The sequence below is a fragment of the Prionailurus viverrinus genome, chromosome C2 (genome assembly GCF_022837055.1).
Source record: "Prionailurus viverrinus isolate Anna chromosome C2, UM_Priviv_1.0, whole genome shotgun sequence".
Taxonomy (NCBI): Eukaryota; Metazoa; Chordata; class Mammalia; order Carnivora; family Felidae; genus Prionailurus; species Prionailurus viverrinus.
Genome location: NC_062569.1, coordinates 16,881,888 through 16,905,979, shown reverse-complemented (window position 1 = coordinate 16,905,979; position 24,092 = coordinate 16,881,888). Strand labels below are relative to the sequence as shown.

At 43.8% G+C, this 24,092-nt stretch overlaps 1 protein-coding gene across 3 annotated transcripts in view; it reads left to right on the top strand.

The window, feature by feature from the left end:
- The window catches only part of RARB (retinoic acid receptor beta), a 174,190-nt gene that overhangs the window by 25,425 nt on the left and 124,673 nt on the right, over positions 1–24,092 (top strand). For all 3 annotated transcript variants that reach the window (XR_007155534.1, XM_047874386.1, XM_047874387.1), the window contains exon 2: positions 3,975–4,123. Coding sequence is in view for 1 of the 3 variants with exons in the window: in XM_047874386.1 (XP_047730342.1) it covers positions 3,975–4,123 (149 nt within the window). In the remaining 2 variants the exon portion in view is untranslated. The remainder of the gene's footprint in view (positions 1–3,974; positions 4,124–24,092) is intronic.

Genomic DNA, 24,092 nt, shown 5'->3' with positions numbered 1-24,092 from the left:
AGAACCGCTGTATCGTATTCTCATTGTTGGTTTACTTTCCATTAGGCCGAACCATCAAGGCTAAGGGACATTACTGGTGAAATCACCAGAGCCTTAATAAAAGTGTAGAGCCATCACTATTGATTGCTTGCAATGGAACATTTCCTTTCACGGCAACTGTTCAGGAAAAACGTGCTGAATTCATTCATTTATTATAAGTGATTCTGATCTGTAGAAGAAGACTTTTACCAAACTTTGTGAAATGTTTTGGGGTTGGTGAGGTCTCTCCCCTTTTCAAAAGTGTGCTTTGCCCTGAGTTTTTTGGGTATTAAATTGCCCAACTTCTCTTTCCTCTCTTTGGGAGGGTGAAATGCTGGATTCCCTTTAGGACATGTATTTAAAGTGACATATTTATGGAAATTACCACCCACTTTTGAAATTCAGGGCATAACTCTGACAGCTGAATCCAGCCCTAACAGAATTCTATTTACAACTTTCCTAGACAAGCCAGATTAGCTGTTCTACACGAGCGAGTAGGACGTGGAAACACACACAAATACACACACCACACATTGCTTCTGGGGAGAGCACAGTGCAGGCTTGATCACGGTGGTGACGACACAGCTCTGTCAGCGTTGTTGAAGCAGTCGGGTGGAGGTGAAGCCATACAAATAAAATCTGGGAGTTTGGGGAGGCATTTAGGGAAGGACTCGCTCACGTTGATGTATTAGGAGTGACACAGCCTTTCTTGAAGTCAGTTTGTCAACGTGAATTAAAAACTAACAAAATATTTTGAAACAACCATACCTTTTGAGCTGGTAATTCCACTTCTGAGAATTGATCTGCCACAGGCATGTGCTGAGATTAGCTACAAAGAGGTTCATCATAATGGAATGTTTTGCAGGAAAAATATTTATGGACGAGGAAATAAACCCCATGACACAGTAAGTTAGAGTCCCAAACAGACTGTACAGCAGAAGTCCACTTTAGTAAACAAGCAAACGAACCAAAATCATTTATATGCATAGAAAAGTGGTCTGGAAGGATATATGCTAAGATGATGACAGCACCTTTCTCTAAGGAGATGGTTTGGGGGAGATGCTCTGCATGTTTGTTTTCTTAGATTATTAACACAGAGCAGTATATTATTCTGTATTTTGAACAAGTACTGTTTTCTTGTCGATGTCATTATTTCTCATTTGCTTTCAGTGAAGCTGATTAGCTTAGTGTGAGGCCTGTTTTTGCATTTACAGCTTGAGAGCTGATCTGATAAGCTCTAGTGACATCTCAGATGCCAGCCTTTCTGCAGAACACTTGTCACAATAATGCCAAGCTGCCCAGAGTAAGAGCCGTCTTTGTCCCAGATACCTTGCTTCTAACCGGTAGAGACTGTGATATAGATTTATCTACTAGACCTGTGTTACTCTAATGAATTCATTCCAAGAAACTTCTGAATTATGAAAATACTATAATTATAGTTGATTCTACTCCAAAAGGATAATTAATTTTTTTTGAAGAAGCAAATGAGTATATAAAAGCTATTTGATTTGTAATCGGGTTACCTAACAACGTAGAGGGGCTCTTAGTGCTTAGAATAAAGAAAAAAAGAAAAGGGGACAAGTTCATGTATTAATTCAACAAATATTTATCGATTGCCTACCTACTGTGTGCCAGGACCGCTAGGCCTGGAACACAGCTGTAAATGCTGCACGTAGGTAGGTTGGCGTCATGAAACCCATAGTTGGAAGGAGGCAGAGAGAGAATATAAAGTTGTACACAAACTTTCTAAATTTGAGTACTAGTTAGAGTTTTACAGAAAAGAAAATGATGGGATGTAGCGATCAGGAGTGGGAAGGGGCTTTCTGTAGAAAAGCCATCTCTGAGGAGGTGACATTTGCTCAAAGAGCTCTCCAATTAGGGGAAATGGTTTAAGGGCAGTAGCCTTAAGTTGGTCGGAGAGCTTGGCCTCGTCAAGAGATGGAATAGAAGGCAGGTGTTTAGAAATCGATAAATGAGAATGATTGAGTTCAGTGATGTTGTTGCTAAGGGGCTGTATCGTGAAGAGCCTTGTGGAACACAGTAATGAGATTGGCTTTGATCTAACTGGTGACTCTTGGAGGGTTTTCGACAAGTAAGGGAGAGGGATTGATTTTAACTTTTTGAACAGTTATCCGACTGCGCATTTGAGGAAGGGATCCTCGGGTAGAAGCGTAGGGACAGCGAGACCCTTGAGTAGCTAAGGTGAGAGATGATGGTGGCGTGGTAGCAGGATTATAAGATACGAGGGTGGATTCTCAGTGTGTGAAGGGGTAGAGTTGCCCCAACTTCCTGAAGGCTTAGCTGTAAGACAATAACGTTGGTAGAATATCTCGTCTGGAAGATTGTGAGTAGTGGAACAACTGGAAATCTTACTCTCTGGGGAATCTACTGTATATTCTCAAGTAATTTGGAGATTGGAAGATTCTGGAACATTATTCGATGACTTTGGGTGAGTCACTCCCTTCCTCATTCCCACCATACTTCATGAGCACTTTTGCCTGTGATAGGAAATGAGCCAGGTCTTGCTTTGGCTTTGAACATGCATCTGGAGACAAGGGATGGGAGAACCCTCGGATCTTAAATTCTATGAATTCCTATTAACCATGGAATTTGGGTGGTTAGAAAATGAGATGGGGAATTGTGGTTTTTTTTTTTGTTTGTTTTTGAGAGAGAGCACAAGTGAATGAGGGGCAGAGAGAGGAAGAGAGAGAGAGAAGTGGGGTTCACCCGGGGCTCGTGTTTGACCCAAAGTGGGGCTTGTGTTCTTACCCAAAGCAGGGCTCACGCTCACCTGAAGCGGGACTCGCGCTCACCCGATACGGGGCTTGAAATCACAGACTGTGAGATCATGACCTGAGCTGAAGTCAGATGCTTAAGGACTGAGCCAGCCAAGCACCCCGTGTATTTTAAAATCTAGAATAAAGAGCTGTATGACTCTCCTATCATTAGGATAACCCACTGCTTCTCAAACATAAATTGCATGTTCCGCAATCTGAGGGTTTTGTTAAAATGCAGATTCTGCTTCCGTAGGCTTGAGCTGGGGCCTGATGGTATGTTTTCTAATAAGATGCTGATGAGCTTAGTAGATGGTGATGCTGACTAGAAGGTGATGCTGATGCTGCTGGTCCAAGGACTAGTCTTGGAGTAGCAAAGGTCTTACCAATGGTTTTTTTTTTTTTTTAATCTTTATTTATTTTTAAGAGACAGAACGTGGGCAGGGGAGGGGCAGAGAGAGAGGGAGACACAAAATCAGAAGCAGGCTCCAGACTCTGAGCTGTCAGCCCAGAGCCCCATGTAGGGCCCGAACTCACAGACGGTGAGATCATGACCCGAGCCCGAGTGGGACCCCCAACCCGACTAAGCCACTGGGGCACCCCACCCATATTGTGATTAATGAAGATTCCTTAAGGCTGCACCCTGCAGGCCCTCCCCATATGCTCGCCCAGTAGCTGCTTCTGGCATTTTCTTCGTTTGTCTTAGGAAATTTACTTTTGATTAATTAAGTGAGCAACAGGGTCAAACAAGTCATTGCAGAGACTCCCCGTGAATCGGAAGCGAGGGGCAGCAGAAGAGCTGAAAGAAAGAGCTTCAGGTCTGCAGTGTGAAAATCTGACTTTGGGTCTTGACTCTCGTGCCGCGCCGTTGATCTGAGACAAGTCACTGCGCGGCTCTGAGTGCCTGGTCCTCTGGAGGATGGCCTGGTGATAAAATCCTCTCCCGCACAGTGCTGTGCTGCGCTGCAAATGAGAGACGCCTGTGGGCTCTCCCTGTGAACCGCACAGCTCCGTGTCCCTGTCCCACTGCTGTGCCCACGGTGACAGGTGTTCTTGTGGGCCTATCCTTGCTCGGGTTGTTGCTGAACTTGGGGCCGCGGCCGGGGATTTCACTGGTGAGAAAGAAATGAACTGACAGATTATCTTTTTTTCTCCCCCCCCCCCACCCCCTCCGCACCACAGCGATTGAAACGCAAAGCACGAGCTCCGAGGAACTGGTCCCCAGCCCTCCGTCTCCGCTTCCTCCCCCTCGTGTGTACAAACCCTGCTTCGTCTGCCAGGACAAATCATCCGGGTACCACTATGGGGTCAGCGCCTGCGAGGGCTGCAAGGTGAGTACCCACAGGCCTCTGCGCCCAGTGTGCGCTCGCTCACCACGTGCTCGGGGTGGGGGCGTGACCTGCTCGGCTCCAGAAACAGGCTGCCTTGCCCTGGGCAATGTCACCCCCAGTGTGGCGCGCTGTGTCTATTTGATGGTTTCATTCCTTCCTTCTGTCTCATGAGTTGAAAATTCAGAACCTCCTGCAAATGACTGACTGGGGCCAAATGTTCTAGGGCCCTTAAAATAACATAACAGGTCTTTTCAGGTAACAAGAGCTTTTTGAAGGAGTCCAGAAAAGCATCACCCTGTTTCTCTTTAGAACATGCCGTCTGCTGTCTTTGTAGTTTTATTTTATTTTTAAATATGACTGACAGTCCACTAAATCAACTTGCTGAGAATCCAAGGTTAGAAATTGGGATTTATCTTCTGGCTGTTTCCTCAGCCCTGTGGCCTTTGAATTACAGTTTGATTTTCAGCCTGTAGGGACTTGCTACTGTGTGTGTGTCATAAATTCAGGAGAGCTGGATTTAAAATTCCAGCCTATCGAGTAGGGGAGGCTGAACATGTGTCAGAGAGGATATGGCTGCTTTGAATCAAGTTAGACAATCGCTATGGAGTCCAACAGTCTTAATTGAATGAAAGAGCTTATTTTTTTTTTTTTTTTGAGAGAGAGAGAGAAAAGAAACAAAGAATGACTTCATAGGCAAATCCAACTCATCCACAGGCCATTTTTCAAAGGAACTATGGCTGTCTCGAGCTGGCCCTTCCCCCGATATACAGCTTCTTTATGTTCTCTAGGATGGTTGGTCAGATCCGTTCTTCATATGTCTACATTGGATGATACGTTGTAATTATAAACACGTTGGAATAATATTACAGGTGCTTCCATCGGGTGCTCGGTGGCATTTTGTATTTGGCTTGTCAGAGTTAGTTATTATTTCTGTTTGTACTGGGTAGGCCCTGTCGTGTAACAAACCATCCTATAGCTGAATGAATGGCTTAAAACAACAAGCTTTTATTTGGCTCATGGTTCTGTGGGTCAGCCCTGCAGGCCAGGTTCCTCTGGGTGGTTCATCTGCTCCCAGCTATGCTCCACTGTGCGTTCCTGGTCAGCTGCAGGTTCGCCAGTTGGCTGTTCTTCTGGGGGTTGCCGAAGGCTCCTGTTGGCTGGGAACTTTGGTCTTTCCCCCATGTGGTCTCTCATGCCTGTAGGGCTAGTACTGGCTTATTTGCACAGGCAGGATTCTGGAAGGACACTCAAGGTCTCCAGAGGCCTAGGCTCAGATGTGACATGCTGTCACTTGTGACACATTCTGTTGGTCAAAGTAAGTCGTAAGGCCAGTGATGCTCAGCTGGTAGGAACATAAACTCAGCTTTCTTTCTTTTTTAGCATTTACCCATTTTTGAGAGACAGAGAGCATGAGTTGGGGGGGGGGCAGAGAGAGAGAGAGAGAGAGAGACAGAATCCAAAGCAGGCTTCAGGCTCCGAGCCGTCAGCACAGAGCCCAACTTGGGGCTCCAACTCATGGACTGGGAGATCATGACCTGAGCTGAAGTCAGACACTTAACCCACTGAGCCACCCAGGTGCCCAGTGTAAACTCAACTTTCTAAGGCAAGAAGCTGGAAAGTCACATTATTAGAGGCAGGAATACAGGGTAAGGAGAAATGGAGTCAGGTTTGCATGCAGTCTACCGCCCTGAATGCCTTATTGTCTGTGACACAAAGTGGATAGGGGCCCTAGCTTGCCTGCACAGTAGCTCACACACAGTGTGGCATATAGTGGGTGCTTAAAGATCTCAGTTGAACAAACACATAAATGTCACTCAGCCCCTGAAAGAAATTATGTGAGGTTTCCCTTCTTTTCAAGTCCTTTGAAAAAACATGTATCATTTTACTGAGTGAGGCTAGTTGGGGGGAATCCACGGAAGACCTAGGAACATCTCTCTACCTCTGGCATTGTGTTGGTTGGTTTAAAGGCGTGTCCTTTCCTCCAGTAGCTCGGATAAGGTGGTCAGGCAAGTTCACACAGCAGCCAGTTGGCAGCTGGGTGAAAAGTGAAACATTTGCGCGTCCAGTGGTCACTTTTATTGTTGGTTGCTAGCTGACCCCGCTTCGCCTTGTCCTGAGATTTGGGACATCTGTGGCAGAACACCAGTTCACTCTGTCCACTGGTTTGGCAATACGTAAATAAACCCTTTCCTAACGACCATTTGGAAGTTAGAAGGCACTCCTTTATTTAAAAAAAAAAATGTTAAATCATGTCCTGTCCAGAAATCTGAATGCGGTATGTTGTAACCCAGCTTACCTGCTCCTGTTATGTCCTGGGAAAAGAAATGATCCAGCGTCTGTCTTCCCCAGCAGATTTCAGGCCCTACACATTAAACTCTTTCACAATCCGCACGGTACACGCTGTTTTCATCAGCTCTTAGTCAGCTAATTCCCCAACCTCTTGTCGTAATTTTGGATTCTGACTCTTTTTAGGAAAAACCCCAACAAAAACAAAACCCGGACCAGCGCAGGCAACTTTGATAAACTTGGTTCCGCTGTTCAGAGTGCTGTTATGGCACAGCTTTTTCACAGAGTGAAAGCCCAAGAAGGCTGGGCAGCCACTCGTTGAATTTGAGGGGATTTGCCTGGTGGGTTTTGTCGAGCTCTGAAAACGCGGGCTGCCTTTCCCCTAGGTTGTCGAGAAAGACTGTGTTTTGGGGCGCCTGGGTGGCTCAGTCGGTTGAGCGGCTGGCTTGGCTCAGGTCGTGATCTCGCGGTCCGTGAGTTTGAGCCCCGCGTCCGGCTCTGTGCTGACAGCTCAGAGCCTGGAGCCTGTTTCAGATTCTGTGTCTCCCTCTCTCTGACCCTCCCCCGTTCATGCTCTGTCTCAAAAGTAAATAAACGTGAAAAAAAATTAAAAAAAAAAAAAAGAAAGAAAGAAAGATTGTGTTTTGGCTCCCTGGGACAACGAATGTCGTGCTAAAATTCACCGAACTGAAAAGCGTAAGTCGAAAGTATAGTGTGCAGCCAAAGGAGAAGAAATAACGATTAAGACAAAATTAAAGATAACAGTCATCATTTTTAAAAGCCACTAAACTAAAGTTCATTGTATACAAAAAATAGAAAATTTAAACCACCATAGGTCTACCCTGGGAGAAAACCTGTGTTAAGTCTATGTTTTTATGAGGACGTGCGTGTTGTTTTGTTTTTTATAAAAATAGAATTTTATGTTGTATGCTGGTTTTAATCTGCTTTTTAAATTTAATAGTCTTTGATGGCCGAAATTTAAACAACTGCCTAGTGTTTACGGTTATAACATTAATGTGGTAATTTATGGCTGTATTGTAATGTCTTTAACGAATTCCCTGTTGTTCAATTAAGGTGTTTGCAGTTTTCTCTCTATTATAAATAATAACGTATAGCCTTGAGGTATATCTGTGATCATTTTTTTTAGGATAAATTAGTAGGCTTGGAATTTCTAGGTCATTGGCTTCGTACATTTTTAAGGCTTTTGATACAAATTGCCAAAATGCCCTCTAAAAGAGGCATATCAACTTAATATCTGTGAGTCTGTTAAAAGTTAATCATATTAGAGACTATCTATTAGGAATCTCTCCCATGTGATGATAAGGTAATGAATCAAGAAACAACTTCTGTCCTGGAATTCTGCCTATATTTAATTAGGTTGTTTATAAGGGGCCCCATGTATGTTATCATTTGGAGCTACGAGCAGATATACCAGGGTCCCTGATCGACCGATAAGGGCTGGCCCATTTTTTGGCTAGAGATCAAAGATCACTGTTCCGGGTTGGGAGCCTCTGCTCTAAAATAGGACTCCCTAACAGAACCGAATTTATGTCTGGAAGAAGTAATGCCCACGGTGGCTTCAACCTGTCATGACCAGGACGACCTTATTGACTCTTGTTTGGGGAAGAGAACCTTCTTTCTTCTTAGGGAATAGGTGGCAGTCTCAGACTCAGAATTTAATGAATGGGTTGCAGTCGACCTCTGGGAATGGCCAGTGACCACTGTGTTGACACAGCATCACTATGGCAACATAACCACTAGATGCACCATAGGGATGTCCCGTTCAGGGAATTTCCAGCTGAGCAATGACAGGTTTTTAGCAAGGGACAAAGAGGACATAAAGTGAACATATGGTGTGGCCAAAAAGGGTAAGCAATGTAAAGTGATAAAGTTGATGTTCATGTGCCTTCAAGAAACCGTCTGATTGCTCATAGCTAGAATTTCTGCATAATTTTGGCCTTCATCATATTTTATATTGATTATGGAGTTGAGAGTGAGAATGCCAGTTAGGCTGATATAAATACTATAAATGTAAATACTAACTAGGTATTTGAATCCTAGTTAGTCTACTTGATAGCTTTGTGACCTTGGGCAAGCATCTTTAATTGTCTGCGTCTCTCTCTTCTCATAGGGAAAAATGGAGATAATAATACTGTCTAGTTCATGATATTGTTGGGAGTATAAAATGAGTGACCATAAAGCAAACAGTATCTGGCCCATGGGAAGTGGCTGGTACACTTAATTATGGTTTGTGTTGTCATTAACTTAATAACTTTCACACAGTGATGTAGCATCCGTTATACTCTTAGTATTCTTTCTTGTAATGTTCTTTCAGCCTTTCTCTATTTCTTTATACCAAAAATAAACACCGCCTTTTTCTTTCAAGACTCAGGTTAAGACCCAACCACTCCTCAGAACCTACCCTGATTATTCCAGTACAGGGGTTGGCAAGTCGTTTCCATAAAGAGTCAGATAGTAAATATTTTAGGCTTTGAAGGCCATCTGGTCTCTGTCACAGCCACTCAGCTCTGTCGCGGTAGTATGAAAGGAGCCATAGACAATACGTCAGAGGATGGCCATTGATATGTTTCAATCAAACTTTATTTATAAAAATAAGCAATGGACCACATTTGGCCCTTGGACCTAGTTTCTGGACCTTTGCTAAATACGTGGTGATATGTTCTTTCTTACAATTTGTAAAAATCAAAGGCTGGTGGTCCAAAGGACTCATGCCAAAGGTGCCAGGCCAGTTGTTTCTGGTGGACTGTAGGCCCGTGAATGTGGTGCTTCCTTCTCACTTCCTTCAGGAATATTGTTGAACAGAAGTTCATGTCAATTGCCCAGGGCTCCATGATGGGAGCTTCAAGACCTCCGCCTCTCTCTCTCTCTCTCTCTCCCTTTCTCTCTCTCTCTCTCTCTCTGTTTTTACTCTAACCCCTCATTCCCACTCAGCTCCCACTTCTTAGCAGTTTCCTTATAAGTGAGCTGCTTCCAGAAACACCTAGCATCTTACTTTGGAGAGGTTTATGGGATGTATTTTACGAGCTGCTGTATTAGTAAGCTTTTCTTGCTTATAACCCACGTGCTTGTTGGCTGAACAGTAGACATGTATTATTTGTCACAATTCTGTGCAGGTTTTCTTGTCTTGGTTCGGGTGGTCTAGGTGGCCTCACATGACAGAGTCCTTGGCAGAACGACTGGATCCTCTTCCTGTGTTACCACTCCTCATCCATTAGCCTAGCCTGGATTTGTTCACATGGTGGTGGATGGGTTCCCCATCATAAGAGAGGACAAGCACCAGTGAGCAAACTTCTGGTTGCATCACACTTGCTAACGTCCTATTGGTCAAACAAGTTCCATGGTCAAACCTCAGCCTGAGGGATAGAGAAATAGACTGCACCTTTGAAGAGGAAAAGTGGCCAAGTCACCTTGCAAAAGGGGGGAGTATATTAGAGCTGGAATTTCACTGTATATGGTCTTTTTTTTTTCCCCCCTGAGAGAGCACGACCGTGAGCAAGGGAGCGTGCCAGAGAGAGAGAGAGAGAGACAGAAGGAGAGAATCTTATGCAGGCTCCATGCTCAGCATGGAGAGTTCAATCCCGCGACCCTGAGATCATGACCTGAGCCAAAATCAAGAGTTGGACGCTCAACCAATTCAGCCACCCAGGCACCTACCGTCTTCCATTAACTCCTGGTTTCATGTGTTAAGTCTCTTCTCACAACTGTATTCACCATTCCATCATCTTTTAGCAGATAATTATTGAACTAAGTTTCAGGGCGTAGGCCAGACCCTGGAGATACAACAGTAAACGCAAGAGAGACGGTCCTCCTGGAACTTCTTGTCTCACACAAATGATGAACAGATGATAAACAACCCAAAGTTGGAAGAAAAGGAACAGAATGGTCTGGTAAACAATAGTGGAGGGATACCTGATTTATTCAGGAGTGAGGGGAGATCTTATGATTGGAAGGAACCAACTGTGTAACAGGGGAAAGCATTTTAGATCAAAACTGACTCTAGGGCAATTTCTTCTTTCTTTGCTGTATCTGTTACCTTCTCTCGGCCTTAATAAATTTGTGAAATTCTAATTCACAAGTATGAACCCAACCCTACACCAAATATTAAGGTAAAACAGAGTTAGTGTACTCATTTCTTATTAGGATGGCTTATGTGGTGTGGGTATTTTTAAGTCGAGGGGTGGGTAGGGGGAGGAGAAAACTGGCCTGTTGGATACCTTCTCTATACCAGGCATTGGGACGTTTGATACTCTTGTTTCATTTAATTCTCACAAGAGCACTGTAGGGAGTAGGCTTAAAGATGCCCATTTTACAGATGAGAAAACTGAGGTTCAGAGAGGTAAAGGAACTTGGTTAAGGTCACACAGCTTGTCTTTTTGAAGGCTAGGATTGAAATCTTAGGCCTGTTGGAAAGCACCCCACTGCTTTAGCTGCAGGGAAACAGCAGGTAGGAAGCGGTGGTAGGTTATGTTCTAGAGTGGGGGTTTCATGGGGTAACAAATTAAAAGCAGGTGGGAGAATACTTAAAAAGAAAAACAACCCTACTGGATCAATCATTTCATAAAAGAAACGGCATTTTTACAACAAAAAGCAAAAAAAGGAAGGCCGGCTTTCCCAAGAAGGGCCGGTCAACAGACAGGACCCACCCTCGGGCACGCTCCCAGATGGTGTTGTGTCCTTGTTCTCTGCTTTGCCCTTGATGAGTGGAAACTTCCCATCCACAAGCTAGCGTTTGGGAGCCACTGTCCAGCCCCCATGGGGAGCCCCTGGGTGCCGCCATGATGGTGAGCCTTCCCCACAAGGGCACAGAGGAAATGCTTGCTTAAGGTCACGCTGGTAGCCTTCTATTTAAAGCAGCCTTTAAGAGTTTAAACTGCACTAGCCCCCTCAGTCCCTCAGGGCTAATTTTGTCCATTTTCTCATCTGCCTTTGTTTTCCTTGCCTCTGAAGAAGGGAGGCCCTCATCTCCACGACAGTGGTCGGCCGCTGGGCTGTTTTTTTCCTGGCAGACAGCAAGTAATATGTTCTGTCACAAAAAGTTTTGCAATCAGGAAGATGGATGTCCGCACTTAATTTTAGAACTTCTATTAAATACTATAAATGTGCTTAGTGATTTTATTTGACTGAGGCCACTTAAAACGACATTGTTTTTTTGTTTTTAATTGGCATGGATAAACACGAGCGGTATGCTCTGTTTGGAGAACATTTCTGGCTTTGCCACACTGATCTTTGCTTCTGTTCAGAGGCCTCCCACAGCATTGGGCCCCAAGAACAACGTAACATGCTAAAGGCAATAGCTAAAACTGAATTATGAAGCTTGCCATCGATTTCATTAAGTTTTCGAACCCTACAAAGTCGGTCCCCTCATAGACCCAAAGAGCCATTCGTATTCAAATCGGCCAATAATGGAGAATTGACTTATTCTGCCATTAATCAGACATCTATTAAACACTTTCTGCGACAAGGCTTAGGTACAGAAAGGAAAGGTTTTATGTATTTTGTTCCCAAAGTTGTATCCCAGTGTGTATAAAGTACGTAGAAAGGTGCTTATTGAATAATAAGGGCATGGTAAATATTTATGGCCTGAGTGGATAGACAAACTGTGCGAGTACCATGTTCTTTGACCCTTAGGGGGCTTGATGAGCACAGAGGTTGGGCCTCACATCCCTCTGACACATTCAGGGAAGGCTGTAGACAAGAGACGATTTTATAGATGTGTTAGCATTTTCCAGATGGGGAAGAGGAGAGGAGTGTCTACGGCAAAAGTTGAAGGCAAAGGAACTTGGAATAGCCTGTGAAGAATTAGGTGGAAAAATGGAAACATATTCATTCCGTCGACACTGGTTTTGCTTTGTCCTGTGCAAGCATCTGGGGATCAGCCAGGCATTAAAGATGCAGAAGACTCATTACGTATCATGTCTTCTCCAGAATCCCCCAGTTAGGTCCCCCTCTTTTTATTGTTCTCCTTTGTAGCCGTTACTGGGACTGTAATGAAGTTATTATTTATGGAGCCATTGGTTTGATACCCTCTTCTTCTTTCAGACTATAAGCTCCAGGAGGGCTGGGACTGGTCTCGGTGCCCAGCACGGTGCTCTTCACATAGTAGGGCTTCGGTGCATGAGTGATTTTTTTTTTTTAATCACAAATTACTTGTAATTATACAGTAATTGATACGGTAATAAATAACATAATCAAGCAGGTATAATTCTGTGGTAATGCACGTATAATTTTATACGTCCTATCTAATATCATAATTGCATCTCCTTATATAGGGTTTGAAACGATGCCTTAATGAAAACGCTTATAAATTTTATAAACAGGAAAAGGCCTTTTATGGCCAAAGTGCAGTTCATTTTCTTAGTAATTTCTGCCTTCCACCTCAGAGTTAACCCTTCTCTTCCATACTGTCTTCAAGCAGACTCTTAAGGGCTAGTACCTGTAATGATATACTCAGGAACACTGTGGGCTCTTAGTGCTTTAATGTAAATAAAAATCTCAACATCTAGAGATCTACTTCCGTGTCTAGAAACATTAAGAGAGCTGAAATGGCAATCTGGCTTTTCCTAGTAATAGATCCTACTGAAGGAGAAAACACATTTTTTTCTTCTGGATAAATGTTATTCTAAATTGAGAAATCATTTTGTGTTGAAAAGGCAGAGAAGTCTTTTTTTTTTTTTTCCTGGTGTATGAATAAACAGGAAGTGGAGGGCGAATTTTGAATTAGCTTGCAACCCTGTATTTTTTTTTCTCATGTTGGCTTGGTGAAAACGGTCGATTTAATTTGGTGGTTTTAAATGGTTTATGCATTTTCTAATCATTAGAAGTTCAGAAATGCTTGTTGAAATGGTTACTTTGTTTGCTGTTTAAAAATATCTGGAACACTTTCGTTTGCTGTTTTTATTAAACAAACTAATGGTCTGCCATTCTTGGTAGAGGTTTTACCATTGTCATATACTAGAGAAGCAATTCCCAATGTTGATAGTTAGCCTGTTGATTTGAAAATGGCTCACCTCCCAGTGATGTCTCAAGTGCCCGTTTCATGTTTTGGTCAATTAAAAAAAATTAATCAAAAATCAACACTCTTTTTTCTGATTTTAAGCCAATGAGGGATGAGAAGCAAAAGAAGTTGCTTTGACAAAATTTCTAGAGACCGTCTTCTAAAAATGAATGGTGACGATGTATTACAATTACACCAAACAAAAACAAAAGTGTATTTTTGTCAGAGAAATAAAAGAATATTTTCAGGGTTTCCTGAGAGTGATATAAACTATGACTGAAAATCATTTCCGTATAAATCAAATTTGTACCATCACCGGTGGTGATTTAGTTACTTTCGGGAGATGAGTGTTATGGCCTTTTTTCTTTCTAAACCTTTTACCAGAGAGGTTAAATAGAGAGCTTTCAATTCTATATTTCCTTCTCCTGGGTGAACTCTTGGAAAAAAGTAATAAGAAGGAAATTGGCAAGGGCATCCTGTTTTCGCAGCCCCTTTATTTCTCTTCATGAGGGCAAGGCTGTGAGCCCCTAGTCTTTCCCCCTCTGTGTGGTTGCCTCTCTTCGCACCTGCAGACCTGTGTAAGAGCACAGAAACGGTGAAAATATGTTACACTGATACTGCCTCTTAGTTTCTAAAGCGCGCTCACATATGGAATTAAATTAGGCTGAGCTTAGCTGCAGTACAAAACAAAACCAGAAACACTCCAAAATGTGCAAAATCTCGTCCAGAGTTTTTTCTTTTGCACGTCAGTTCAAGGCACGTATTCCTGGTTGGTATCGTCTCTCTTCTGTGCAGGGATTAGGAAGTCTGGCTCCTCCCAGCATTATAGCTTGGCATCCATTAGCTCTTTAGTTATCATCTGGAATGAGAGCGAGAGCATGGGGGGAGGTCGCCTGCCTGCTCCTTAAAAGCCAGGGCCTGACGTGGCATGCATCATTCGGCAAGAACTGCTCCCATGACCAAAACCGATTGCAAGACGTGTAGTCTAGCCTTGTGCCCAGGTACAGACCTGCCGTCGTGGAAGGAAGTAATGAATTTGGTGGAGCGCTAACAGTTTCTGCTGAGGCTTTTTATTTGACCTTCATACCTTTTGGAGAAGTAGGTGGCATAGGTATCCCCCCCGCATTTCACAGATGTGAAAACTTCAGAGTTTCTGGGACCAAGTTCCACCGTCCACGCTCTTGACTTATCATCTACTTCTGTTACCGAAGTGGTTATTGTGGGAACCAACTTGGATACGTTTCTGCATTTAATTTTCCTGAATCTTATCAAACTGTGTTTTCAAAGTTTATGATTCTAAACATCTCTATATTCTTGATCTGTCCTCTTTTGACATTTTGAGAGACTGGCAAGGCTTACCCAGGAGAGCAAGACCTTTCGCAGGGCTTAGATTCCACAAGGCACAAATCACACGTAGCCAGAATGACCCCAGAAAATCTCTGTGGCAAGCGGACTGTTGGAGACTGACATATGTCTCTCATTAAGACCTACAAAGCCAATTCTTCCTCCAGCTTTGGAAACATGTTGCTGTCCCTTCTGCGGAGCACCAGATGAAGCCGTTGCTTTGTTTTCCTGTTGTACCAAACCTGTGTGTCCTTAAGCCCAAGAATCGCACTCCCGTCATGAAAATCACACATCTTCCTAGATGTTTCTTTGTTACCGAGTTGCTCTTCCCCGTGATAGTTTCCTTGGGGTTGGAATCTCTCTTGTGCTGTATACGAACTGGGTCCTTTTGTTTTGTTTTTGTCTTTCTTTGGTATTTTTCCACTTCGGAGCGGCGACTAGATGTGTCATATGGAGAAGCAGTGCCAGAATGGAGAAGATTTTGTTGTGTGGCCCCTAGAACTCATCCCTGAAAAAACTCTACAGAGGGGGGAATAAAACTCCATGTGCCTCTCCGCCTGTACAATGCTGGCATTGTCTGGGGTGGAGGGAAAAAGCGGGGTTCTGGCAGGCGTGCCCCATTAGAGCCTTGTTCCTTGTTCCATATTGAAAAGATGACATTCCTTTGCTAGCAACGTCCTGCCCGGATTTCTGGCACCAGTTCTGTGGCCAGCCCTGTCGCCTGGGGCATTTTTGTTTGGGTGGATTTTGTTTCATTTCAAGAGCAGCGAAGTGCAGGCTACAGAAGTATACAAGGTAGAACTGTTTTTATAGAGCTTGTTGGCGAACTTGTGAGTACAGTCAAGGTGGCCCGTCTGCCAGGGCGTCTGCTCCCGAGTCACCGGTGTCAAAATGCAAAAAGTTGCATAGAGTGAACTGAACTGCTTAACTTTTTTTCAAGTGTCCTCGAGGCAGTCTTTGGGTTTTAACATGGGCTCCCTCCTCCCTCTCAGGATGTCATGTAATGCTTCATTTATAACAGAGATTGGTGGATTTTCAAAGTAAATATTCCAATCAGGGAAAGCAAAATCTTCAGTGACCCTCTCAGTTCTTCTATGGAGGCTTTTTCTGTGTCTGGGAAGAGACATCCTTTATACTGGCTGCAGCCTTGAACCGGAGCATGTAAAATGTACTTCCCAGGTTCCGTGAGCCTTAACATAATGAGCAGTAGAAAACTCTGAGGTAGGCCAGTGAGGGGGAGAATGCTTTGGTTTCATAAAGCATTTTCATGGCTACACAAATTTGGAGAAACCAGGGTGAGCAAGCAAGTCTGTGCCTTTGAATCGGAAATTAGCAGCCTCCTAAATATACAACACCACTATTCATACGGGCCTGGAAAGTCCCCCAAATCGTGAAAATTATCCTTATCAGTCAGACCCAGCAGGGATCATCTGACTGCTCCTCAAGGGAATGAGAATTTGAGTTTGGATCTCGCGTCCATATGTCAAACTCAAACAGTAAATGAGCTACGCTCTATCTGGGGACTTTGGGAGCGTGAGCATACTTTTAACCAACAAGTACTTTTGAGAGCGGCTGCCCTAATTTATATTACTCCTCATTAACATAAATAATTAGTTTCGGAGTAATAGAGTTTGTGGGGAGGCGTGTTTCTGATATTTGTTTGTTTCCGGAGGCATGCTCTGCTGTGTTAGATGCTCCTTCGAGTGGTTGGTACCCTAAGTTAGCAAATTTACAGACAACATGCTCCATAAGATATTTTTGATGGTCTCCATTCCATGTGAATATATGATATATTATGTTTATTATTGCATCAGAAACATTATGCTCAAATGCTTGAATAGTTCTCAGTGTATTTGTTGTGTTGAATTGGGACAGAAAAAGTATGAAACTTACCAGTCCCGTGCCAGACGTTGTGGGAAGAACGTATTAGAAATAGAGCCCACGAATTCTGGTTATTTTCCCAAAGTGGAATTAAATGTAAAATTTCTCATTCAGTTGTGTTTTGGTCTTAAGTGATTATTTCCCGCTTTGAGAGTTAGGTGGGAGATCTGTTTCAGTGCGAACTTGGTGCAAATTCTTAGCTGTTGACCGGCAGTTTCAATGTCATGTACACATCACACATACAGATACGGTATTTCCGTAAATATTTGTGGCAGGTAGCATCTGCATAAAATTGTGAATTGCATAGCAAGCCTAAATGAGTCCACCACCAAATATACTTGTTTTTAAACATAAACTCCTAATGAGGCCATTTGTTTTGGTATACCCATGTGTGGAATGTTTGCTGTGAGAGGGCGCACAGGATTGCTATCATGGATCTGGTGGTTTAAGAAACATAAAAGAGTGGGCCGCCTGGATGGCCCAGTCGCTTAAGCGTCCAACTTCGGCTCAGGTCATGATCTCGCAGTTTGTGAGTTCGAGCCCCTTGCCAGGCTCTGTGCTGACAGCTCAGAGCCTGGAGCCTGCTTTGGATTCTGTGTCTCTGTCTCTCTCTGCTCCTCCCCCACTTGTGCTCTGTCTCTCTCTGTCTGTCAAAAAGAAATAAAATGTAAAATAAATAAATAAAAAAAAAATAAACCATAAAAGAGTATTTTTGAATTAGTGAGTCTGGATCAGGTCTTCCTTTATTATTTGATTCTGTTTCATCCATCGCATGAGCTCTAGGCCTCAGAAATAGTATATTCCTTTTCTCTACTATCACAGGAGAAATAAGAGCATTGGATGAGAGATAATAGTGACCTCCAAGGAATTAGTCTTTTCTGTATTATGTCGAGACATTGTCCGTTACTCTAGGCATGCCCACAGAACAACAGTGGAAATGGAAGAGAAGTTATGTTTAAGTATTGTAGTATTTAGTATTTGAATAACTTATTTATTTATTTTGGTGTTTAACTTTGAGAAAGTGTGCGATCAGGGGAGGGGCACAGAGAGAAGGGGACAGAGGATCCGAAGCGGGCTCCGTGCTGACAGCAGAGAGCCCGACGTGGGGCTCGAACTCACAAACCAGGAGATCATAACACGAACGCAAGTCAGAGGCTCAACCAACTGAGCCACCCAGGTGCCCCTTATTAATAACTTATTTTAAATAATAAAGCTGGAATTCCTACAAGGACACACAAAACAATTTAAACTGGAGAGAAAAAGTGACTTAGGTATTTGAAACTTGGTATCTTCTGAACACTTGCTTTTTGTTCACGCCATCTGGGAGCACCAAGTGGTGTGGACTAGTGTTTGATTCTGGAGCCCGCTGGGACGCCAGCCTCCTCTCTTCTCCCCATCACGAAGGCCCCTTCTTTGTTGGAGGCTCTGTCACTTCTGTGTATCATGTACTGAGTAAAATAACTTTCATGGCCCTACCTCATGCCAATGGAACAGAAAAATGCAATCATCCTGTGTGTTTAGAAGGACGGGCGATATTGGTATATATCACCAGTCTTCACCTCCCACCCTCTGCTTCAAGAATCACTACCGGTTTTTTTTTCCCCCATATCCATGTGACTATCAATGCACTTGTCTCATACATATGGTTACATTCGCATGCCCTGGAAGAAGAATTGTCTCCCCATCAGTATCAAACTCTGTCCCGCCCTTAGCAAGGGTTTTATGTAAAACCCCTTGTGTAAAACCACTCTTATTTGTCTGTGTCTCTTGTTTTTTAGACCATTAGTCTCTGCCAAAGAAAAAATTTTTTTTTCTGCCAAAAGGGTTTACAAGTTCCTTAAGCATTGTTCACAGATTAGAGTTAGGGGAAAAAAAATTATGTCCTACCCCAGGGGCACCTGGGTGACTCATTCGGTTAAGCATCCAAGTTCTGCTCAGGTCATGATCTCACGGTTTATCAGTCTGAGCCCCGTGTCGGGCTCTGTGCTGACAGCTCGGAGCCTGGAGCCTGTTTCACATTCTGTGTCTCCCTCTCTCTCTGCCTCTCCCCCTCTCATGCTCTGTCTGTCTGTCTGTCTGTCTCTCTCTCTCTCTCTCAAAGAAATAAACATTAAAAAAAAATACAAAAATAAAATTATGTCCTACCCCAAGCTGCCTCTCTCTGAGCTGATCTTTATCATAATGTATCTCTCATTTTATTTTGTTATACATTTTAAGTAAAAAAATGTTTTAATGTTTATTTTGAGAGAGTGCTTGCAAGCAGAGGAGGGGCAAAGAGAGAGGGAGACAGAGAATCCCAAGCAGGGCTCGATCTCACAAACTGTGAGATCACGACCCGAGCTGAAATCAAAAGTCGGACGCTCAACTGAGCATTTATTTATTTATTTATAAATAAATAAATTTTAAATAAATCTGTGCCCCTCTGGGAAACTCCCCTAGAAGTTAAAGGACAGCTGCTATCTCTATCTTTATGTGACAGACCCAGTCTGGGCCTACAACTTAATCCTTTTCTGTGTAATTAACATTTCTCCATTGTGGCCTGTTGAATCTTCATTGAAATAGAAGGTGCTGGCAGCCGTCCTGATGTGCCAGGATTCCTGCAGTGGAGTGGAACTTCCTTTGTAGCACTTACGACTGTTTGCAATTATTTCCTTGTCAACTGGGTTTCTCTCCCACTAGTATGTAAGTTCCAACAAGAATAGGGACTTTGTGTGTTTTATTCACCTCCGTATTTCCAGTGCCTGTGACAGACTTGGCATGATAGAGGCGCTCAAAATATCTGTTGTGGCAATTTATAATACATAAAATTGGGAGCAATAGGAAAAAAACCAAATGGGATTAGAACTCTTTCATACCCCGAGATAGTGTGAGGTCCAAGTTATGACCACAGGGCAGAGGCTAAGGGGCGGATGGAAGAGAAGGTGTTGAGGATGACGTTGGCTGAAAATGTCCTCGCGGACAAGAAAGGAAGAATGACAGTTTCGGCCAGCATCCTTATCCACGCCACTTTTATTTTTAGGAGACTTCTCCTCCAAGCACTCCACATTATACAGGGGCGTCCACCCCGTCTGTCCTGCAGGTAGGACAGCCTCTTTCTTGCTTCCTGTTGCCGCACTGCTCTCTGGCAGGGGGTCGATGATGCGGGTACAACGTTTGGGTTCGCTTTGCCACCCGATGGGGTGGCTCGTTAGTGCCTGCCAAGGGTGACTGTTTTCTTATCAATTATTAAAGTCACTTCTTGGCCTCAGGTTGAACCGGTTTTGAATTTCAAATATTGGTCTTTCCCCATTTGTCACATACACCAGTGAAATAACAGATACCTTCTTTTCATGATGAAATGATAAATCCTAGAACGATAAGTACGGGGCATCCCGTAGTTCACTGACGATTTCCAAATACAGTATCTCCTTGCTTCGCACAGTCTTATTGTGTAGGTAAGAGGGCAGGACGAAATCCCTTTTTCTTTAGGGTTTAATTTCTAAATTCAGTGTACGAGGGGAAAATTGCATGGGGTTAAAATGACCCTGAGGCATCTAAACAACTGTGTTCCATGTACCCTCGCGTAACAAGCCATCACAAATCTTAGAGACGTAGAACAACTTTTCCTTTCTGCTCACAGATTGTATGGGTCAGAAATTCAGATGGGGCCCAGCGGACATGGCTTGTCTGTGCTCCATGGGCTCTGGTGCCTCAGCTGAACAGATTCAGCATGTGGCAAGGTCTCCACGCCTAGGGGGGTGGAATCATTTGGAGGTGTCTTCAGTTATGCACCTGGTGGTTGATGCTGCGTGTTGACAAGGACCTGAGCTGGGGCTGTGGAGCAGAACATCGACGTGTACCTTCTTGCTATGGCCTGTGCTTCCTCACAGAACGGCGACCTCAGAATTATCAGACTTACTGCATGGTGGCTCAGTGGTCCAAAAGCTAGGGTCGCAGAAGACAAAATGGAAGACGTGTGGCTTTGTATTTCCTAGTCTTGGAAGCCCCATAAAGTCTCTTCTGTCAAATTCTGTTGGTTAAAGCAGTCACAGACCCACCCGGCTTCAAGGGGAGGGAACATAACCCCTCCTCTCATTGGGGACAGCCACGGGGTCACTTGAGAAGAGCTTCTGGGAAGGGAGATCTCACTGTGGCCATTTTTGAAAAACCCAGTCTGTGGCAAACTGGGTTTTGTTTTGACCCGCAGGCTCTTTCTGTGGTTAGATGCCAGATAAAGTAAGTGGCCTGTTCTTAGGATCCCATTGTAGGGAAAACATGCATCTTTGTAGACTAGCAAGGCTCATAGCTCACCTTGGAAAACAGGTGGGAACCAGGAGAGACCAAGGGAACTGTGGCGTCCCAGCACCAAGCTTCACTGTAGGACACACACTCACTGAGCTAACGGGCAGGTCACCATCTGCAAACCACCCACCTTTAAGCGGCCGTGAGTGGTTCCTTGCTTCACAAGTAACTAGGAAAAATGAACTACAGTGGGGGTGTAGTGTCTGTGACAACAGAGAGGGAAAGAATTTACTAGAAGGCCCAAGTGAGACCCCAGTTCTGCCAGGTCTCTTGAAACAGCGGCCAGCTCATCTCCCCGGGAATGGCCTCCGGTTCAGGCCCCCTGCCTTCCCCTGGCTCGCAGCAGATCATACAATTATTATCGTATTGATTCTAGGCCACTGAATGAATTTTTATTTTTACTAAATGTGGGTTCTATTGTTTGATGCTCCCATCCTTGTGTTTCCCTGTGCTCCCTGCCAGGATAGTTATTTATTCCTTTTTGGGCGAGCTATTCTTGTGCAGGGTCAGGGTGCTGAACTCCCGCTGACTTTGACTGCAGTTCTCTTTGGCCTCAGTTTTGAAGTTGTCTGTGGGCCTTTAATTACACCCTCTGGCAAAGGAGAAAGAGCGCTTGAAACATGCATAAATTCTGTACATATTTCCAAGGCTGGCCTGTTTAAAAAATGCTGTCTGTCTTTCTTCTTCTTTTTTTTTCCCCCCTCTTTGAACTTGGACATGGATTTTTTTTTTTTTTTTTGGTAAAGTACAGTATGTCAAGGGAAGGGCAGTGAGAAAATATGCAGAGGTATTTACTTAAAAATTACTTAGTGAATCCATCACAGTGTGATGGTTTTAGTATGATATACCGTATTCTGAAATGAGAATGTTACTATGTTTATGTAGTATATTCTATATGCTTATATGCCTTGCTGTGCACAGGATAGTGTTAGGCAACCCATGCTCCTCTCTGACCATTTTATTTTCCTTTTTTACAAATGGCATGACCCCTCCCATTTGATTCGTTTGTTCCTGTTTAAAATTTAAACATAAAATTGTGAAATGTGCTGAATTTTATTCAAGTCCTTATCCATAAATACTTGCGATGACCTTGGAAAGTAGCAAATTCCATGGATTTTAAGGAGATCTGTAGAACGATGTGTTTTTCATTGTTGGTTGCCTGGGCAGACTTGTGAGATCTTGGAAGCCTTGAGATCTCTTACTTGGCTAAAACATTTCATCTGGTTACCACCTACCAAGCCCTGCTGTCCGTTGTAGAGGAAGTCTGGATTATCACTGATCGCAGAATCCCAAGGTCCTGTTAATCCCTCTATATTTCAGCCCCTCCTCTACTAGATCTTTTGAATAATAGCCGCATGGAAGTGAAGTAGGCTGATTCAGCTTCCTCTCCATCTCCTTTCATGCATTCCCAGCAGTGCAGGGACCAGGAAGCTGGAAAAGAACTTGAATGATCCACAAACTGACCATTATCCCTGAACAACAAAAGGTTGGTTGCATTCCTTAGGAAAAGAGAAATTTGTATCCTTCTCAACAGACTCGATTTTGGTGAGACAGAATATTGCAGTGATGTGATTCCTGCTTTTACTATTAATGGTTTGCACCCCCTCAGCCTGAGTCAGTGATTGCCATCGGATTGGGAGTCGTGTGGCCTGGTTTCATATCCTGGCTGCTCCACCTTCTTGGACAAGCCACTGAAGCACAGTTTCATCTTCTGTAGAATACAGAGAATAACATCAGAGTGTCATTTTGAGGAATAAACACTGTAGTGTATACCCAATATTTCTTTAGTGAGAAGAGCACTCATCTGGCACTTCCAATGTGCTGGATATATATTTTAACTCTGTTAATCTTCACCACAGGTCTGTGAAGAATGCACTGTTACCGCTCACATTTTCCAGCTCATTTCCCTTTCTCCTTTCCTTTGTGGACCTGATTCTCCACCTGTGATGTGAGCCAGGTTAGGTTCAAATGATAACTGAGGCTGCTGGCTTTCATCTTTGAAATACTGATTCATTACTCTTGCGGGCTAATTTGGGACAATAGAGAGCGGTGGGGAGTGTGACAAAGAAACAGCCGTCTTCTCATGGATTGCTGCCCTGTGTTAGCGGAGTTCAAGCATTAGCATGGATCAGACTCACCAGGATGGCCTGTTAAACCCCATAGATTGCTGGGGCCTACCCCCCCCCCCCGCCCCGCCCAGAGTTTCAGGTTCAGGAGGTCTGGGGTAGAGCCTGAGAATTTGCACGTAACAGCTCTTAGATGATGCAGGGTACTGGCACAGGGGCCACATTTTGCCCTATGAGAATGTGGGACTTGCATTTCTAGGTTTTCCAGTATTTCACGTGAGTCTATTACTTGAGGACTGTGGCTTTTTCGGGGTCTTTTCTGGTTCTCCAGATATTTCACTACCGAAAAACACTCCGACCATACAATGATGAGTCGAGAAAACACTAGGTAGAAGTGTGAAGCCAGTCTCTTCTGTAATTGAAATCTCCTACTTTTTAAATGTTGGCCACGCATTTAAAAGTCTTCAAAAGTCTGTGCCGGCCACTGCTGTCTCAGCCAAACATAAACATGCCTTTTGGCTCCATTCAGCGTGCAGATCAGCAGCTTGCAACTTCTGTTTTAGACGCTAAGAAGACACAATGAATGGGAATAAAAGAACCACATTTCAAAAAAATTTCTGTGATTAAAAATCTTGTGAAAAATTTTTGCAGAATGAAAGAAAAACTAGTCCAGAAACCCACAGCATGTACTATTGCTTTGATAACCAGAGACGGAAATCCACAAACTATTAAAATGCACAATAGGGGCGCCTGGGTGGTGCAGTCGGTTAAGCGTCCGACTTCAGCCAGGTCACGATCTCGCGGTCCGGGAGTTCGAGCCCCGTGTCAGGCTCTGGGCTGATGGCTCGGAGCCTGGAGCCTGTTTCCGATTCTGTGTCTCCCTCTCTCTCTGCCCCTCCCCCGTTCATGCTCTGTCTCTCTCTGTCCCAAAAATAAATAAAAACGTTGAAAAAAAAAAATTAAAATGCACAACAGATCACTCCCTCGGTTAGGCGGTGCAGCCTAGTGCCAGGCAGGGCTCGTGCGAAAGATCCTCGAGGGGCAGCGTCGTTTTCATCCTCACCTTGCCCTACCTGCGGTACCTCCTAGACTCTTC